The sequence below is a fragment of the Aquarana catesbeiana genome, linkage group LG02 (genome assembly GCF_042186555.1).
Source record: "Aquarana catesbeiana isolate 2022-GZ linkage group LG02, ASM4218655v1, whole genome shotgun sequence".
In the NCBI taxonomy this organism is placed as follows: domain Eukaryota; kingdom Metazoa; phylum Chordata; class Amphibia; order Anura; family Ranidae; genus Aquarana; species Aquarana catesbeiana.
Window position 1 is genome coordinate 405,978,172 of NC_133325.1, and position 20,425 is coordinate 405,998,596.

At 44.8% G+C, this 20,425-nt stretch overlaps 1 protein-coding gene across 1 annotated transcript in view; it reads right to left on the reverse strand.

Annotated features, from left to right (window-relative positions):
* Window positions 1-20,425, reverse strand: part of LCK (LCK proto-oncogene, Src family tyrosine kinase) — a 111,476-nt gene that overhangs the window by 70,501 nt on the left and 20,550 nt on the right. The window contains exons 2-3 of the mRNA XM_073615369.1: window positions 18,867-18,977; window positions 6,709-6,784 (exon numbers count right to left, since the gene is read on the reverse strand). Coding sequence (XP_073471470.1) covers window positions 6,709-6,784; window positions 18,867-18,959 — 169 coding nt within the window. The 5' untranslated portion in view covers window positions 18,960-18,977. The remainder of the gene's footprint in view (window positions 1-6,708; window positions 6,785-18,866; window positions 18,978-20,425) is intronic.

Sequence of the window (20,425 nt, forward strand, 5' to 3'; positions counted from 1 at the left end):
GGACAGGAAGTGTAAGAGCCAGTTCACACTGAGGCAGCACGACTTGCAGTGCGACTGCCTCAGGTGACCTGGACACGACAGCAGCAGTGACTTGCAAAATGACTTCTATATAGAAGTCAATGCAAGTCGCCTCAAGTCCCCCCAAAGTCGTACAGGAATCTTTTTCTAAGTCGGAGCGACTTGCGTCGATCTTATTAGAATGGTTCCATTGTACAGAACGGAACGCGACTTGTCAGGCGGCTAAGTCACCTGACAAGTCGTCCCAGTGTGAACCGGGTCAAGGGCTCATTTACACTTGCTTCAGCTTCAGCACACATTAACCACTTCAATATCAGGCACTTACCCCCCTTCCTGCCCAAGCCAATTTTCAGCGTTCAGCACTGTCACTTTTTTTTAACAACAAGGTTGGTCTTTATTTAAGAAAAGCGCTGTCACTTTTTAAATAACAAATGGTCATTCTACACTGTACCCAAACAAAATTTTTATAATTTTGTTCCCACAAATAGAGCTTTCTTTTGGTGGTATTTGATCACCTCTGTGGGTTTTATTTTTTGCTAAACAACTAAAAAAAGACAGAAAATTTTGAAAAAAAAACGTTATTTGTTTCTGTTATAAAATTTTGTAAAAAAAATAGGTTTTCTCCTTCACTGATGGGCACTGATAAGGCAGTACCGATGAGGTGACACTGATGGGCACTGATAGGCGAAACTGATGGGTACTGATAGGCAGCACTGATGGGTGGCTCTGATATGCTGCACTGATGGGCAATGATAGGCTGCACTGATGGGCACTCATAGGTGGCACTGGTGGGCACTGGTGGGCACTGATAGGCAACACTGATGGCACTGAAAGGCTGCACTGATGGGTACTTATGGGTGGGAAGTGGTTAAGGGCTAGTTTACACTATAATAAATAAATATAATAAAGATACATTTTTCTATTAGAGTGAGGAAGGTTTAGAACTCTGACAGGATTTTGCGGCTGTAAGTGACTCATTAAGGAAACTTTCCTTAGAGCTAATTTACACTTGCTTCAGTACAAGGCTTCGGACAGGCTTTGTTAAAGCTCTCTGAATGCTAGTCAAAGCTCCTGTCACTAAATAAAATGGTTAGCTTACAGTCCTGTTTACACCTGCTTTTGCTTTGCTTCAGCTTCGCTTCAAATACCCCATGTAGCTTCAGTGGTGCTTTAAAGCGTCTTCAAAGCCTCCATAGAAGTCTATGGTGAAGCTTGCTTGAAACAACGCTGAAGCCCCACCGAAGCCTCATCGAGCCCCCATGAAGCCTTACCGAAGCCTCACTGAAGCCCCACCGATGCCCCATCGAAGCTCCACCAAAACCCCACCGAAGCCTCATCAAAGCCTCATCGAAGCACCAACCAAAAGCAGGTGCAAACAGGACTGTAAGCTAACCATTTTATTTAGTGACAGGAGCTTTGACTCCACCAAAGCCTCATCGAAGCCCCGCCGAAGCTTCATTGAAGCACCAAGCAAAAGCATGGTGCAAACAGGAAGGTAAGCTTACCATTTTATTTAGTGACAGGAGCTTTGATTGACCTTCAGAGAGCTTTAACAAAGCGTGTCCGAAGCCTTGTTGAAGCCTTGTTGAAGCCTAAGCAAGTGTAAATGAGCCCTAAAGCCATGTTTTGAAGCACTTACAGTCGTGAAATCCTGTCAGAGTTCTAAACCTTCCTCACTCTAATAGAAAATGTATCTTTACTGTGTATTCATTTTCTTATGGATTTTTCCTCATATCCTGTTTTGTGTGACACTCAGTCAGATATGGAAAAACTGAGATTTCCCTAGACATTCTGTCTGACCCCCATCAAATGGGAACTGAGAAAAAGTCTCACATAAGGGGGGGTACAGTTAGCAATAAAAAGCCTCCACCATATATCAAACAAAGGTGTTAGCTTTAAATGCTTTTATATACCTGGCTTTGTTAAGTGCTGTGTGAGCAGCTCGTTATGTGCCGTTATACAACAGAAAGGGACGGGGAAGCCTGCTGTCAAATTATAAATTACAATACACTATATTGTATATTGAACCACACAACACAGACGACCTTGATGCAGGGTTCAACTTCCATATACCGTACATTTCTAAAGTATGCATTGTTGACCTCTCTTTTGTTATAAATTAGAAATGCATTTCATATTTGTAGTTTGCTAGATAATAGTGCTAGTACAGAAAAAATACAGGATGAGAAATGTTTGGTTTGGTATTCGAACTCCAGTGGTTGTCATGAGAACAAGCTATTCTTGGGTCTTCTATTGCAAATGACAAAATGTAAGGATAGTATAAATCTGATGCAGAAACATGCCTAAACAGCATCCTTTCCTTGCTAATATCAGTAATTATAGGGGGTATCTTAAAGCTGAACTCTAGGTGAAGCTTATTTTATGGTGTTGGAAAAAGTGGGAGGACTAGACTTTGTACTAGGTTTTTATGGCTGTCTTTTGCACCCATTGGTAAGATTTGTCCCTCATGTCGTGTGTGGACACAGTAACAAAAAGGAGGTTTGTAAAAACTACAAACTGAGTAGGGAGAATAGGTGTTGGTATAGAACACACACAGCATACAGCTTTAAGCTTTACTCATACTCATGGCTGTGATTGGCAGAACCTTACCCTAGATAGCCCACACCTTGTTTTTGCACAAAAATAATAAAGACTAGGCTCCAATACATATTTGTGTGATTTTAAACTCTTTTTTTTTTTTTTATATTAGTTATGTAATTTGAAGGATTTTTTTTTGGGAACATGTGACTGACCATAGAGGATTAGAAGCCCCTCCCATTGATATTCTCCAGCAGATGGACTGGGAAATAGCTGGGTCACATAACAACTGTATATCGATTATGGGAAAAGCTACTTAGATTTTTTTATTAAATACAGTGCTATCATTCATACACATAAAGAGAAGGGATAATGTAAATTAAAGTGTGTGTTTATTATCACTTAAAAAAAATCCCTATCCCTTTAACTACTTAAGGATTGGAAGGATTTGCCGATTTGCCCCCTTCCGGACCAGACCATTTTTTGCGATGCGGCACTGCATTGCTTTAACTGACAATTGCATGGTCGTGTGATGCTTTACCCAAACAAAATTTATGTCCTTTTTTTCCCACAAATAGAGCTTTCTTTTGGTGGTATTTGATCACCTCTGCAGTCTTTATTTTTCGCACTATAAACAAACAAAAAGACCAAAAATTTTGAAAAAAAAAAAAACCTATATTTTTTCTTTTTGCAATAATAAAAATCCAAAAAAAATAAAATAAAATAAAAAAAAACAAATTTCTTCATCAGTTTAGGCCAATATGTATTCTTCTACATATTTTTGGTAAAAAAAAAAAATCACAATAAACGTATATTAATTGGTTTGCGCAAAAGTTATAGCGTAGATTTATGGCATTTTTATTTATTTATTTTTACTAGTAATGGTGGTGATCAGCGATTTTTAGGGGGACTGCAACATAGTGGCGGACAGATAGGACACTTTTGACACTTTTTTGGGACCACTGACATTTATACAGGGATCAGTGCTAAAAATAGCCACTGATTATTGTATAAATGTCACTGGCAGGGAAAGGGTTAACACTAGGGGGCGATCAAGGGGTTAAGTGTTCCCTAGGGAGGTGTTTCTAACTGTGGGGGCATTGTAGTGACAAGGAATAGAGATAGATCGCTGTTCCTGATCACTAGGAACAGCAGATCTCTCTCTACTCCCCTGACAGAACGGAGATCTGTCTGTTTATATTGACAGATTCCTGTTCTGTCTCTCTGTGGATTGATTGCAGGTGGCAGGCAAACATCGCGGCTGCCGGCCACACGCATCGGCTTCGGCATTGCGCTTCAGGCGCGCCTCCGGTGGCGCACCTCCTATTTCTCCTAAAGCAACCGACGTACAATGGCGGCGGTTCGTGCAGGGGAGCCAACCTGCCGCAGTACAACTGCGGTGACTGGTCTTAAGGTGGTTAAAGAAAGCTACCATATTTTAAAATCTGTTACTTTTCTATCTGGCGTGGTAGTGAGTTTCACAGATATTTTTTAAAGGTCAGAATTGCTACAGGAGATACTTTGAATGTTGCATTTTTTTATAACATCTGGTGGCATCTGTGTGTGTCTAAAGGGTTATCTGCAAAGTTAACCGCGCCAATGACAATCGCTCTCAGTCTACTCTCTCAGGTTCCTCTGGGGCCTAGACTGTTGTTAGATTGTTGGCTGAGAGTGTAAAAAGTCACATTCTGATGACAGTGGTGGTATATGAGAATTTGCTATCGTCACACAATTGGGTTATGTACTGGGTTCTGGAGTGCCTTATGTACAGGAAGGTGGGTTCTTGAGTGCGTTATGTACTGGCTTCTGGAATGCATTATGTACTGGCTTCTGGAGTGCATTATGTACAGGAAGGTGGGTTCTGGAGTATGTTATGCACAGGGTTCAAGAGAACACTAGGTACAGAGTCCATTCATCCATCTACATCTCAATACTGCACAGTGTTTTACATACATAGTACAGGGCTCAGTAGAGCGCTAGGTACAGACTGCAGGTTTCTGAAATGCCCCTTTGCAAGGGAGCATGGTTCTGGAGTGCGTTACACACAGATTGCAGGGTTCAGGATAGTGCTAGATACAGAGTGCAGGGTTCTGGAGTGCAATATGCACAGGGTGCAGGGTCCAGGAGCATGTGAGGCACAGAGTGCAGGGTTCAGGGGAGTGCGAGCTACAGAGCGCAGGGTTCTGGAGTGCATTATGCACAAGGTGCAGGGTTCAGAAGAGTGCTAGGTACAGAGTTCAGGGTTCAGGAGAGTGCTAGTTACAGAGCGCAGGGTTCTGAAGTGCATTGTGCACCATGTACGGGGTTAAGGAGAGTGCTAGATAAAGAGTGCTGGATTCTGGAGTGTGTTATATACAGGAAGGTGGGTTCTGGAGTGCATTATGTACTGGATTATGGAGTGCATTATGTACTGGGTTCTGGAGTGCATTATGTACTGGGTTCTGGAGTGCGTTATGTACAGGAAGGTGGGTTCTGGCGTGCGTTTATGTACTGGGTTCTGGGGTGCATTATGTACAGGAAGGTGGGGTCTGGAGTACGTTATGTACTGGGCTCTGGAGTGAGTTATGTATAGGAAGGTGGGTTCTGGAGTGTGTTATGTACATGAAGGTGGGTTCTGGCGTGTGTTATGTACTGGGTTCTGGAGTGCGTTATGTACAGGAAGGTGGGTTCTGGAGTGCTTTATGTACAGGAAGGTGGGTTCTGGAGTGCATTATGTACTGGGTTCTGGAGTGCATTATGTACAGGAAGGTGGGTTCTGGCGTGTGTTATGTACTGGGTTCTGGAGTGCGTTATGTACAGGAAGGTGGGTTCTGGAGTGCTTTATGTACAGGAAGGTGGGTTCTGGAGTGCATTATGTACTGGGTTCTGGAGTGCATTATGTACAGGAAGGTGGGTTCTGGAGTTCGTTATGTACAAGAAGATGGGTTCTTAAATGCGTTATGTACTGGGTTCTGGAGTGCGTTATGTACTGGGTTCTGGAGATGCGTTATGTACAGGAAGGTGGGTTCTTGAGTGCGTTACGTACTGGGTTCTGGAGTGTGTTATGTACAGGAAGGTGGGTTCTTGAGTGCGTTATGTACTGGGTTCTGGAGTGCGTTATATACTCGGTTCTGGAGTGCGTTATGTACAGGAAGGTGGGTTCTGGAGTTTGTTATGCACAGGGTTCAAGAGAACACTAGGTACAGAGTCCATTCATCCATCTACATCTCAATACTGCACCTCTCCTCGGCTGCTACAACTTCTGCAACACACACACACCTCACCTCTGCCCTCATCTCCCCCCCCCCACCCCCACCCCTTCCCCAAAGCTCCACCATTCTCCACATGATTACCTTTCTAAAAGCACTTTTCTGTAACTGGCTCTGTCACAGCTTCCTTTTTAGTGCACTAGGTGCACACTCATTTTCAGCTCCTGAACTTCCCAGCCACATAGGAGATAAGGATTGTGGTGCAGAACAGGGAGGCTGTTGAAGGAGCTGTGGGAGAGCTGCTCTGCTTTTACTTTCAACTACTACAGAAGGCTGAAAAACCCCTGTCTTGGCACCTGTTCCCCGCCAGCAATGTACGAATGCCTCTTTCCCTATGCACTGGTTGCTTGACAAAAGGGGTGGGTATGGGTAGCAGTCCCACCCATCCCCGACATCACAGCTTGGATTTGACAGGTGCAGTCTCTTAATATGGCTGCACAGTGCACACCCAGCCAGCTTGCTCGCCAATCCTTGGCTGTGCTGGATGTGCACACTGCTGCAGTTCCTATTGAGCTAGAAGTTAACATTTAATCAACAGAATTATGTGGGGCAAAGCCCCTGTACAGCGGGACAGAGGTGTAAATGTGGGAAAGTCCTGCCCAATCCGGGACTGTTGGGAGGTATGCCATAAAACTCTTTCAATCTTATAGTTTGGAAATACTCATCCTTTATCCTGTTATTCACCATTGTAAGTGCAAATATAAGCTGGCTTTGGTGTTTACAAACTAAAGGTTTTATTTTATTTTTTTTCTTGTACATGTGTCAGATGGTCATATTATTACCTAAAAATCAACATTATGGAATGTGTATAAGAACAATTTACCAAAGCGGATCTGACTCAGTCATCTACGTTAAAGCTCAGCACAGCAGCTGTGTGTACATAAATCTGTGGCCTCATTCCTACCATGAAGTGGAGAACCTGGAGGGGCTTGGGACACATATGAAACCAATGGATCCTGTACATCATATCGCGTGATCGTCTGAAAGAAAAACAGGAATATATCACTCTTGGTAAGTCTATTCTCATTCCTTGGAACATCCATATTTACACGGAGGTGCCACACTGGCCATACCTGTTAGGTTAATGAGCAACTTGACTAATATCAGTAGATTTTTTGAGAAAGGGTGGAGCAAACAGTTATGATGAAGAGCATAAAGTACAGTAATCAATTTTACCTTAACAGATTTCACCTTTCTGTAGTCTAGCACAGACAAGACATAAACAATTGTTGCTTGATTGCTATGGGCTATAGCACTTTGCCCATATTAAGTAAAAATTATTCTCTGCACAAACCTATTAAATAAATAAGAAGTAAGCAATGACCTATGTTCAGTTGTTGCTGCCCACACTGTTATGTGCTTCCCACATCAACATAAAATGAAGACAAAAAAAAAGCGCTGCACAACACCACTACGTCTGTATTTTTAACATATGTTATGTAGCCTCTATCCCTTGTGTACAGCAATATTACCCATGAATCTTTGTTGCAGAGACTATAACCAAAATCAGATGACACAAAGAAAAGAATAATAATCAAATGATAAAAATTGTGTATTAGTGTGCATACACTGTGAAAATGTGAACCATAGTCCAAATCTTTAATATCCTTAAATTTCAGAAAACATATCAATAGCACACACATGTCCACAAAAATAAATATTTTCTCCAAATCTTGTGTAATCAGTGTGTCTTCCCTGCTCCTTCACACCATTGATACCACAAGTGAGTCCCACCACCATTCATAATATACTCTCACCTTAACATGTAGACCTATTATCAAAAAGCAATAGGTCAGCTGCGTCTTCCCCTATAAGGGATCTTGGTGTATATGGGTATAATGTATATTTATTTAAACATGCACACAAAGAGAAAGGAAATATAGATTGTATTCATCCACATAGAAAAAAACATTAAAGAAGAAAACAGGGATATTTTCTTCTTTAATGATTTTTCTATACAATATTGGGATGTGGTGTTGATTAATACAACTGGACTCATTTATATTCAATAAATTCATCAACATAGATGATGGATTTGTTAAACATGGTAAACATGCCAACTTTTAAAACTGCAGTAAGCAGCTGCTGTATTTTAGTTGTCATTATGGTCTATAGGGGGAAGTTTAGATGAGTAATTGAGTAATTCCCAAATCTGATATTGAGCTGCAAACAGTGAAGATGAGGGCAGCTAAAAAAAAGGCTTGGAGAAGATTTATAAACAAATATAAATGATAAGACTATCCCTGTGCTACTTAACCAATATTCCAATATGGAGCTGCTAACATCCTTGTGTAATCGTCAATAGTACAATAAATTAAATATATCATTTTGCAGCGCTCATGTTTTCTAACATGTAAAACTAAAATACACTGCTCAAAAAAATTAAAGGTTAAATTAAATTAAAAACACTTTTTAATCAGAGTATAGCATCAAATCAATTAAATCAATTAAACTCCTGGGATATTGAACTTGTCAGTTAAAGCGGGAGTCTGGCGACCAATCTTTTTTTTTTTTTTTTTTTTAGGTCATTGAGACACTTTGCTAACCCCAAAATATTACTCACAGTTTGGGTGTAATATTTCCGCCTCTGTCTGTTTTCGTACTGAAGAATAACTTAAAAAATGTGATGCTGGCTGTTTCCATCTTGCTTGTGGGCATGTGAAGCCCACAAGCATTGATTTCCTGGATGTGGTAAATGCTGTTCACAGCTTGTTCACACGCATGATTATTGTTTCCGCACTGAATCTTGGGAAGCCTGACACTAAGCTCCCAGGAGACAGTGCGGCGCCGGATAAAGGCAATACACACGCCTACTCCCATCTGCGGAGAGACATGAAGTGCCACAATAAATCACAATATAAAGGTAATTACAGCGATAAAAAAAAATTTCATGCGGCCTTTGAACATCTATGCAATTAACTTAAGGGGGTAAGATTAAGTTAAAAATTTGAGTGGAACCCCGCTTTAAGTAGCAGAGGGGGTTCTTAATCAGCTGCTTTGGTGTTAATGGAATTACCAGCAGGTGCACTAGATGGGCAACAATGAGACAACCTCCAAAACAGGAATGGTTTTGCAGGTGGAGGCCACTGACATTTTTTTCCCTACTCATCTTTTCTGACTGTTTATCAGTAGTTTTACATGTGGCTAGGGTCAGTGTCACTACTTGTAGGCAATACCTATAACCTATAGAGGTTGTACAGGCAGTCCAAATCCTCCAGGATGGCACATTAATACGTGCCATTGCTAGAAGAATTGCTGTGTCTCCCAGAGCATGGAGGAGATTCCAGGAGACAGGCAATTACTCTAGGGGAGCTGGACAGGGCCGTAGAAGGTCCTAAACCCAGCAGCAGGACCAATATCTGCTTCTTTGTGCAAGGAGGAACAGGATGAGCACTGGCAAAGCCCTACAAAAGAGTACCTCCAGCAGGCCACTGGTGTGAATGTCTCTGACCAAACAATCAGAAACAGACTTCATGAGGGTGGCCTGAGGGCCCGATGTCCTCTAGTGGGCCCTGTGCTCACTGCCCAGCATCGTGGAGCTCAATTGCCATTTGCCATTGAACACCAGAATTGTCAGGTTCACCACCGGTGCCCTGTGCTTTTCACAAATGAGAGCAGGTTCACCCTCAGCACATGTGACAGACGTAAAAGGGTCTGGAGAAGCCGTGGAGAATGTTATACTGCCTGAAACATCGTTCAACATGAGCGGTTAGATGGTGGGTCAGTGATGGTCTGGGGAGGCATATCCATTGAGGGACGCACAGACCTCTACAGACCAGGCAATGGCACCCTGACTGCCATTAGGTATCTGGATGAAATCCTTGGACCCATTGTCAGACCCTACGTTGGTACAGTAGGTCCTGGGTTCCTCCTGTGCACCACAATGCCTGGCCTCATGTGGCAAGAGTATGCAGCCAGTTCCTGGAGGATGAAGGATTTGATACAAATGAATGGCCCCCACGCTTGCCTGACCTAAATCCAATAGAACACCTCTGAGATATTATGTTTTGGCCCATCCGACACCGCCAGGTTGCACCTCGGCCTGTTCAGGAGCTCAGTGATGCCCTGGTCCAGATCTGGGAGGAAATACCCCAGGGCACTATCCATCGTCTCATTAGGACCATACCCCAATGTTTTCAGGCATGCATACAAGCACATGGGGGCCATACAAACTACTGAGTACCATTTTAAGTTGCTGCAATTAAATTGCAGCAAAATGGACCAGCCTGCTGCATCATTTTTTACTTTGATTTTCTGGGTGTCTGAATTCAGGTTTAGGTTGATAATTTTAATTTCCATAAAACGATGTGGCATCCTTTTGTTCCTAACACATTACCTAGTCCATATCGTTATAGATATGCATCATGATATTTTTCCCCAAGGAGTTCTGATGTGTTTTCAAAGTGTCCCATTTTTTTGTGGAGTGTTTATCCAACATTAAATGCAATAAACATAATTTTTTCCATGAATCATAACATTCATATAGCCATTTGTTCATCATAAGGCTATATGAATGTTTTGAATTTCCATATATGTGTAGCGGTACGCCAGTAGGGGCTGCTAAGTGTTGTGGCTCACCTGTCACCCTGCCCGGCCCGGCATTCAATTCCCAGACACTCCAAGACAATGAACAGTCCGCCTTTCTTTGTTTTTGTTATTTTATTGGGGGAATTCAACTTGGATGGGAATAGGAATTATAGGATGCCCAGTGGAATTATAGCAAAGTTGCTAAGGATAACTATGTACACTCTTTGTACACTCCTCCAGACTTCTCCAGCACAACTTTTCACTTCCTATCTAGTGGTTCGCTCTATTCCTCCTGGATGTCGCTTCCTATTTAGTGGTTCAAGGAACAGATAGCATATGGTGGTTAGCCCTGACACTGGCTCAGCCAGGCCTAAGTAACTTGCCCTTTGCAGGCATGGCCCTTATAGTGTAGCAGAAAAAGTCTTATTAGTGCTAGCTGTCCTTCTGGTGGACTACCACTCCCGATCAGTCCTCCTCAGGCCATGCCAGCCCTTCTGGTTGCAGTTGCCCAACTTCACTGCCCATGACAATGCAATCCTCACTGGCTCCACACCCAGCTCTGACTATTTTCTCTCAGTCGTCTCGGGCATGCCTCTCCAGCCCTCCTAACTGCACATGTCACTCACCAGCCCCCCAGACGGCTCCACCTCCCTTCCCCTCCTCTTCTTCTAGAATCCTCTAGAAGCAAGAGGGAGGTGACAGTGGAGTAATGCTATCTGTGAGTCACAGCTGCTACTCTGAGCCACTCCCAGTCCATACAGATCAAAACAAACATGCCTAGCTTCCAGCTAGGCCTGCCTAAATTTGCCTGTACTACAAAAATCCTAACTTCTAGCACCTACCTAAGTAGAGGGTGCTACATTCACCCCCACCAAAATCAAGCTGGGCCCTCACCTGGGAAAATTTACAAGAATGGTTCCTGGGCCCAGGAGCAAGGGCATCCCATAAGTTAAGATCGAAGGGGGAAAGGGAAACAACTTGATTGGGGAACTGTAAAACAAACAAATAAATTACGTACAAAATATATAAAGATTTCTGGTAGGTATTTACATCTGTACAGAAAAGGTAACACACTCCTAGCTACAGGTCCCTGTAACTAACATTATTATACAATACACATTTGGATCAGAGCGACTCTGCCCTCAGGATATTTTCTTGTCCCCAGCCGGAGGAGATGGACAGCCGTCCCATCCCAAAAGACCCTAAGAGAAGACAAAACAGTTTAACACACCCTACGCTCAGACCTAACTATACACTATACACTGTATACAATTTCTGTCTGGCCGGTGGTAGCATCCTGCCGACAGAAATAAAAGAAAATTCAATCCAACACACACATTTTTTTGTTTGTTCTGTCAGGAGGGGGTTATAGCCAGCTGACAGAAACAATGGGAAGAAAAAAAAAAAATGGACAGTTCTTCTACGGAGTTCCTGATGGGAGGGGCCCCTCCCCAGACAAACAGGCTCTGTAAGAAATTTCAAATAAGATCAGGCCTCACCCTTTAAATGTCCTTGCAACAAGGGAAACCATCCTTCAGTTGCGCACATCCAGGGTAGGAAGCCGGCCTGATCCTGCAGAAAGTCAGGAGGAAAAGAAACACATTCTGCTAATCCCCAGCAGTTCATGCATATGGTCTCCATGCCAGCTGTACCTCCTCACAGTCTCCTAGGCATAGAAATAGGGGTCAGGCAACCTCTTCCGGCCTCCCCATCCTCCTGAATGGAGACCGAGTGGCTCTTTTTAGGCCGTCCTGCCTTGGCAAGGAGCACCCAGTCCTTGTAAATGACTCTCCCCAGCCGACACTCACTCTGTATGTTCTTGAAGTGGGCCCAGATCTTGCTCTCTGGCACCCGCAAATGCTTGAGGATATGCAAGAAATCCCAAATCATGTCGTTCTGCCACTCTTCTCAGGAGTTCTCCACAATGTCCATGATTTGGGGAGGGACATAGGGATAATCCAGACCCCACTCCAGAGCCACCGTCCTCTGCACTTCCCGCTGGAACCGGGAAAACCTTGGCAATTCCTTTGGTCTTCCTTTCCCCGGCAGGACACATGCATCTTGGGACCTCACAACCCACTGACGGTGCTCTGGTCTGGGTGATGGAGAGTCTGTTAAAGAAAAGCTGCCTGCTGCTGGTCAGGGTTCCAGTGGCTTCTTCAGACCACACTACTGACTCTGGTCCATCACCACTCTCAGACTGGGCTTCCTGGATTTGAGATCCTCCAGTTTCCCACTCCTTTTCTGAGCTTTCACCCGGGGATGACCACTCCACCAGTCTGTCTAGGGATACAAACTCAGCCTGTAGTCTGGGGGAACCCCAATCAATGACCCGGCCCTTGCTCTCTCTGTCCATCTCACCTGAAGGCGCATCTTCCTCTGACACTGGCTCCCTCTGAACTAAGATGGCAAGGGGCTTAGAGTTGTTCGGCACCTCAGGGACTTTATCTGGTTCCTGCTGGGCAGTACGCACAGTTGCCAGGTCCCTACCCAGGCCACAGGTCACTTATCTTCTCAGTCTCTTCTCCTCTAAGTTCCGCTCTGTTTACAGGGGAGTCACCAGGCCGGGACTCCACTCCGCTTTTATGGGGTGATTCCAGGCCCTCTCCAGCCTTCCGGGACTTAAGTGACTGCAGGTAACAGGGTCCTGATAGCGGGTCCACAGTATAGTATTGTGGCTCCTGCTGGATGGACCCCAGTCGGGTAAGTGGTTCTCCACAATGGCCGCACTGGGCCCAGGCAGTGACCACTGGGGTCGGGACTTGGCACTCTGGACATAGCAGGTCCAACTGCTCCATCCCATCGATCATCCCGAGGGCGAATCCCCCACAAGGCTCCAGTCTGACACTGGTGTCCAGCAGTGGCTGCTCCTGCCTTTCAGGCAACCACGTTAGAGTGGGTAGCAGCCGGCCACCCTCCACCATCTTGCTCCGATGCCTCATGGTGTCTGCTGCTAGCAGGGAACGCTGGGTCTCCTCTAGGGTGTGGCACAGCCCCCTCGCTTCCAGACAGGCTGGCATCTGCAAACAGATAGGCAGACCCCTCCCAGGGCACACTGCTGTAACCCCTTGTTAGACAAACTGAAGTTAGCAGGCATGCTGACGCTAGCAGGACTTGTCCAGGCATGTAGCTCGGCACCGACTGTGCCCGAGCAACTGTGAACTAATGATCACTGACTTTTCCAGTGGTTGCCGGTAGCAACAATAAAGTTTGTATTCAATGTCTCACTGAAGGGCACTATCTCATCACAGTTCTGCCCACAGGCACCCGCAGGTTTACCCTGATCACTCCGGGCAACAGTAGACACTTCCAGGCACACCTTACTGAATAATGCAGGAGTTTGGAACAAACGTTTAGAATGCCCAGCATTTGCAGAGCGCTGGGCATATTTGTAATCCAGTGAGAGATGTCCAACATTTGCAGAGCGCTGAACATATTTGTAATCCATGGGCGTGAACGCCCGCTGTGGTTGCCACAGTGGCAGCACATGGTGAAAAGTCACTTAATTGCAGGATTAGTATAAGTGTCCACCCCAGCGCTGGTTGAGGCAGCTAGGTGAGCAGGCAGTAACAACTGGTTTTGACTCCCGCTGGTTGCTATTGGCAATGGCACTTATTATTACAGTTCTGAATAGCAGGCAGAGCTTTTCCCCTGCGTTTAATTCCTCAATAATGGTGGAACAAAGCACAGTTCCCCGGCTAGTTTAACTTCGGTTGCTAGGGCAATGACTGGCAGGTTACCCATGAACAGGTGGTCCCAGAACGAGCCCCCAAATGTAGCGGTACCCCAGTAGGGGCTGATAAGTGATGAGGCCCACCTGTCACCATGCCTAGCCCGGCATTCAAATCCCAGACACTCCAAGACAATGAACAGTCCGTTGGCTTTGTTTTTGTTATTTTATTGGGGAAATTCAACTTTGATGGGGATGGGAATTATGGGATTCCCAGGGGAATAATAGCAAAGTTTCTAAGGACAACCATGTACACTCTTTGTACACTCCTCCAGACTACTCCCGCACAACTGTTCACTTCCTATCTAGTGGTTCGCTCCATTTCTCCTGGATGTCGCTTCCTATTTAGTGGTTCCAGGAACAGCTAGCGCATGGTGGTTAGACCTGACACTGGCACAGCCAGGGCTAAGTAACTTGCCCTTTGCAGGCAGGAACCACGGGCCCCTATAGTGTAGCAGAAAATATAGAGTCCTATTAGTGCTAGTTGTCCTTCTGGTGGACTGCCGCTCCCAGTCAGTCCCCCTTAGGCCCTGCCAGCCCTTCTGGCTTCAGCTGCCCGACTTCACTGCCCATGACATTGCAGTCCTCACTGGCTCCACACCCAGCTCTGACGGTTTCCTCCCAGTCCTCTCTGGCATGCCTCTCCAGTCCTCCCGACTGCACATGTCACTCAGCAGCCCTCCTGGCTACAACCGGTGGTTCCCTCTTGAAGACTTGCCCGGCAGTACTAGCTCCTGCTGTCCTCTCTGACTCCTCCTGTGCCTCCTGTTTGGAACCTACATGAGTTATTGAAGAACTCCATCCTGCACACGAGTTCAGGCTCAAGGTAAACCCCCCCAGACTGGGGAGCTCCCTCAAGGCCCCCGACAGCCTAGTACTCTATCCTCAGTTCTTCGACCCGACAACTTCTCCCCAGCTGGGCTGACCCTAGGTATTTTAAGGAGGCCTGCTCCCCGCCAATCCTAGTTGGGGATTGGTCAGGGCTCCCTGAGACACCCCAGACAGCTCCACCTCCCTTCCCCTCTTCTTCTTCTAAAAAAGGGATATGCAATTAGCGGACCTCCAGCTGTTGCAAAACTACAAGTGCCATCATGCCTCTCCCTCTGGGTGTCATGCTTGTGGCTGTCAGAGTCGTGCTATGCCTTCATGGGACTTGTAGTTTTGCAGTGGAGGTGACAGTGGAGTCATGCTGTCTGTGAGTCACAGCTGCTACTCTGAGCTACTCCCAGCCCACGCAGAGCAAAACAAACAGAATTTGCCTGTACTACAAACATTCTAACTTCTAGCACCTACCTAAGTAGAAAGTGGTGCATTTGATTCTCGCAAATAATTTTATTGCATTCGATATTGTATATATTTTAGTTTTACACGTTAGAAAACGGGGAGCGCTGCATGATGTATATTTAAATTTATTATAAACAAATGCATTTCCAGCTAGATTTGGAAATGTTTGAGAAGATATAGCAACATCATTATGCAGAAATTTTCATTTGCCTTAAAAATAACTTCCTAAAAACACACAGTAAACACAGAATAATCACTTGCCAATAAAATATTTTTCCCTAGGTGCCAAATGGTCCTTTGTAAGAGGACTAAACAGTAACATTCGGTAGCGTGAGTTAGCAATGACTTGGATTAAAAGAAAGGACTGGATCTGTTTTTTATATTGCATGTGAGCATTGACTGACAGTCTCCCAGGCATTTTCCACCTGATTTATTAACCATCTTTATTCTATGAGCTACTGGCAGATGCCACTGAAGAAGGCATCAAGCATTGGGAAGAATAAAGATTTTGTTGTCTTCTTGCTGCTAATCTACAGGTCTTTCCCACACTCGCATTTATAGGCTTTGGACTTGAACAGTTGGCCAAGGTGTTCATTCATTTTTAAAAATGTTCTGGCCTCTAGTGTGTATGACTACATACTGTATACAACATATAATATACTCATCTACCACAGGTGTAACTATAGCCATAGTAGCTTGGAATGGGGTCTAGTTGCACAATGGGCCTAATATTAAAAAGGTGAAGAAATCATAGCTGAGTAATCTGCTCCATGTAGCTGATTAATAAGACATTAGAATAATTTGTCTATACAGAAAAATCTGTAAGTAGGTTAATATGATTCTGTATATACTCACGCTTATCAATTTATTATAAAAGTTTTTTTGCATGTTGAAGTTTGTTCTATACCCCTAGAATGGTATAAGTCCTAATTGTGAGTCAACTTTTATGATGGAAATGCTAGGTTTAAGGCCTCATGCACACGAGATGCTGGTAAACGTACGTTCAGAGGCAGTTGGACACTTTTTTCAACTGCCCCTGAACTCATTCAATGTTATCCTATGTGTCCATGTACACAGTCTCGTTTTTTGGCGTGTTTAACCTCGTTTTTCCAGAAGCAAAAAATGGGTTCAGACGCAAATGTTTTCCACGTTTCAGACGCCAAATGCGTTTGCATTTATAAGTGTTTTTAAAGGAACCCTATTTTTTGGACCAGAAAACACAGAAATATGATGGTAAACTGCAGCAGAGAATGACATTTTGTGACCCAACTTTGGGACCCCATATCTCGGGGCCACTTAGTGCTAGGAACCCCAAAATTGGTGTGCTAACACAGTGGAACTAACACTACAACATATCCAAAGCTGGGGTTCCTAGCACCAAGTGGTCCCGAGATACAGGACCCCAAATTCGGATTGCAAAATGTCAAGCACTTTTCTGCAGCAGAGAATGACATTTTGCGACCCGACTTTGGGGCCCCATATCTTTGGTATCTCTAACACCATGTGGCCCCGAGATACGGGGCCCCAAATTCGGGTCGCAAAATGTCAAGCACTTTTCTGCAGCAGAGAATGACATTTTGCGACCCGACTTTGGGGCCCCATATCTTTGGTATCTCTAACACCATGTGGCCCCGAGATACGGGGCCCCAAATTCGGGTCGCAAAATGTCAAGCACTTTTCTGCAGCAGAGAATGACATTTTGCGACCTGACTTTGGGGCCCCATATCTCTGGTATCTCTAACACCAAGTGGCCCCGAGATATGGGGCCCCAAAGTCAGGTCGCAAAATGTCAAGCACTTCTGCAGCAGAGAATGACATTTTGCGACCCGAATTTGCGGCCCTGTATCTTGGGGTCACTTGGTGCTAGGAACCCCATATTTGGTGTGCAAACACAGTGGAACTAGCCCTATAACATATCCAAATTTGGGGTTCCTAGCACCAAGTGGCCCCGAGATACGGGACCCCAAATTCGGATCGCAAAATGTCAAGCACTTTTCTGCAGCAGAGAATTACATTTTGCGACCCGACTTTGGGGCCCCATATCTCTGGTATCTCTAACACCAAGTGGCCCCGAGATACGGGGCCCCAAATTCGGGTCGCAAAATGTCAAGCACTTTTCTGCAGCAGAGAATGACATTTTGCGACCCGACTTTGGGGCTCCATTTCTCTGGTATCTCTAACACCAAGTGGCCACGAGATATGGGGCCCCAAAGTCAGATCGCAAAATGTCAAGCACTTCTGCAGTGGAGAATGACATTTTGCGACCCGAATTTGGGGCCCTGTATCTTGGGGTCACTCTGTGCTAGGAACCCCATATTTGGTGTGCAAACACAGTAGAACTAGCCCTATAACATATCCAAGCACACCAATTTTGGGGTTCCTAGCACCAAGTGGCCCCGAGATACGGGGCCCCAAATTCGGGTCGAAAAATGTCAAGCACTTTTCTGCAGCAGAGAATGACATTTTGCGACCCAAATTTGGGGCCCCGTATCTCAGGGCCACTTGGTGTTAGGAACCCCAGCTTTGAATATGTTATAGTGTTAGTTCCACTGTGTTAGCACACCTAATGTGGGGTTCCTAGCACCAAGGGACCCCGAGATACAGGGCCCCAAAATCAGAGAATTACATTTTGTGACCCAAATTTTGGGCCCCGTATCTCGGGGCCACTTGGTTCTAGGAACCCCAAATTTGTATATGTTGTAGTGCTGTAGTTCCACTATGTTTGCATACCAAATTTGGGGTTCCTAGCTGTAAGTGGCCTTGAGATAATGGGCCCCAAATTTGGGTTGCAAAATGTCATTCTCTGCTCTGCAGACGCTTCTAGACACAAATGCGGTAAAACGCGGCTAAACGCGGCATGCAAATGCGGCACAACAGGCATTTCTAGACGCCGGTTTCAGCTTTTAAAAACATGTGTTCAGCAGAGTTTGCACCGACGTCTCGTGTGCATGAAGCCTAAATGTGGTAGGGAATCCCTGGCCCCCTGTGGGAATTATTAATGCTGCTCAGTGCTTCCTGACTTCAGTCTTCCAACGTAATAACCAACAAAGATAGAATGATAATATATCAGGAGACAGCACCTGCCCTCAGCTCCTTAGTCCTTCACGTTGAGCACAGGACCAATTGATGTGCATTGCTTTCCAAAGGTTGTTACATACAGCAGACTTGGATATCAAAGTGCCATGCCTGAACTATTTGCAAAGTGAGAGAAGCATTTGAAACCACCCTGCGTGCAGTTAACCAGAGCCTGCGACCTGTAAGGGGGACCTGCTGCACATTTGATCAGTCACACGCATTCTCTACTCTGTCAAAAAAAAAAAAAAATGTTTGATTTTATATACTTTTTTTTTGCTATGAGACCAACCATTTACACTGTTGTTAATTACTGCTTGTAGTAAGCTGAATATTCAAATTCTTTATTTATTTTAAATTTTCCCTTTAACTTGACATCAAAGGTTAAAACCCAGCTAAACTTTTTATCTGACAATCTTTACATAAACTTTAAATAGCATTATACTTACGTGTGATTTTTCCCGTGGCAGATGGCAGTTTTCACAAATATCAAAGTTTTCCATCCAGTCATCTTCGTATTCAGAGCTACAGGCGCACCCCATTGTATCTGCATAAAGATCCTTAAGTAAAGAGTCTTCATTCAGTAAAGTCTGTGCACATAGACTCATATTAAATTTTACAGTAAGGTGGTACAAGCAAGTAAGATGGCTAAACTTAATCTCAGTAAACAAACTTTATTATCATCCAGTACTCAAGCAAGTAACAGAAATAGCACATTTATTCTGAGACATTGTTCACCAGTGAAACAAAAAACTTATAACTGTGTATTCACAAAAGTACCTGATCCATCCATTCATATGGAAAATTTGTTGCTGACAATGTGATTCTTCTTTACTGAACCATGCAGTTATTGTCAACTTAAAATATCTATTAATTGCTTGTCAAACATGTGTTCTAATAAAGAGTTTCAGTGTGTTTAAAGCGGAACTAAACCATGGAGTTGTACTCAAGGCATGCCAAAAATGATAAGTGACATAATTGCTTGTGCTCTCAACTGCATTGTCAAGCCATCAAATGGCTGGTATCCAGGGGCGTATATCTGCCTTGAGGCAAACAAGGCATTTGCCTTGGGAGGAATTTTTTAGGGGGGCAGTGACGCCCCAGCACAAGCTCCTGGAACCAGGACTGGAAGAACCGCTGGAACTGCCGCGTGCGCCCACACTCCACACCCATCCAAGGAGCTGGTGCACCCGGCTGGCACCTTCTACCCCCGTGGCTGCTGTCAGCAGAAGGAGGAGGGCATCAGGCAGGCACACACAGAAGAGATACCTCCACCAGGACTGCTGCACTTCTCAGTGCATGTGCCAAGGTGCACCCCCCCCCCCGTGCTCCCCTCTGTAGCCACCACTGTTGTTTTGCATTCCCTGCTGCCAGCAAAGCGCAGGTACTAGCCATCAGTACCTCCTCCACCAGCTGCTCATCGTGGAGAGGGGGAGGATAAAGACCGGGAGCCCCATTTTGTGTCCTGTAAGGCAGTTAAGAGGAATACTGCCTGCAGCTGGCTCCCCATGAACACTCTCAGCAGGCTCAGACTCATTGGCAGGTAGGCAGACTCTGAAGTGCATATCACTATTATTTTTGCAAAGAAAGAGCACCTATTTTATGATTTCCTTTTTTGTTTTCTATTTTATTATTTTCTTTTAAAAGTGGTCGATTATTGGTGTCACCCAAGGCAGAGGCTGCAGATGGAGAGGTTGCAAAGAGTCACATGTAATTTTTTCTTTTGGGGGGGATGGGGGAGTTCTCCTTGAAGCTCACAGGGTGGGCTGTAATGGGTACTTCAGACCTCTACAACTTCATATGTGCACTTAAAGGGGGAGTCTTCCTGGTATGTGCTGGGGTTAACTTAACTTAGCCCCATCCTTGCATGGCATTTTTTTTCTGTCACTGGCTTAATTAGTCGCATAGCCACCAAAGACCCCACACAGCTCCCAGAGACCCCCACATAGCACCCAGAGACCCAACATAGCTTACCAGAGACCCCATATAGCTCTAAGAGACCCCACAC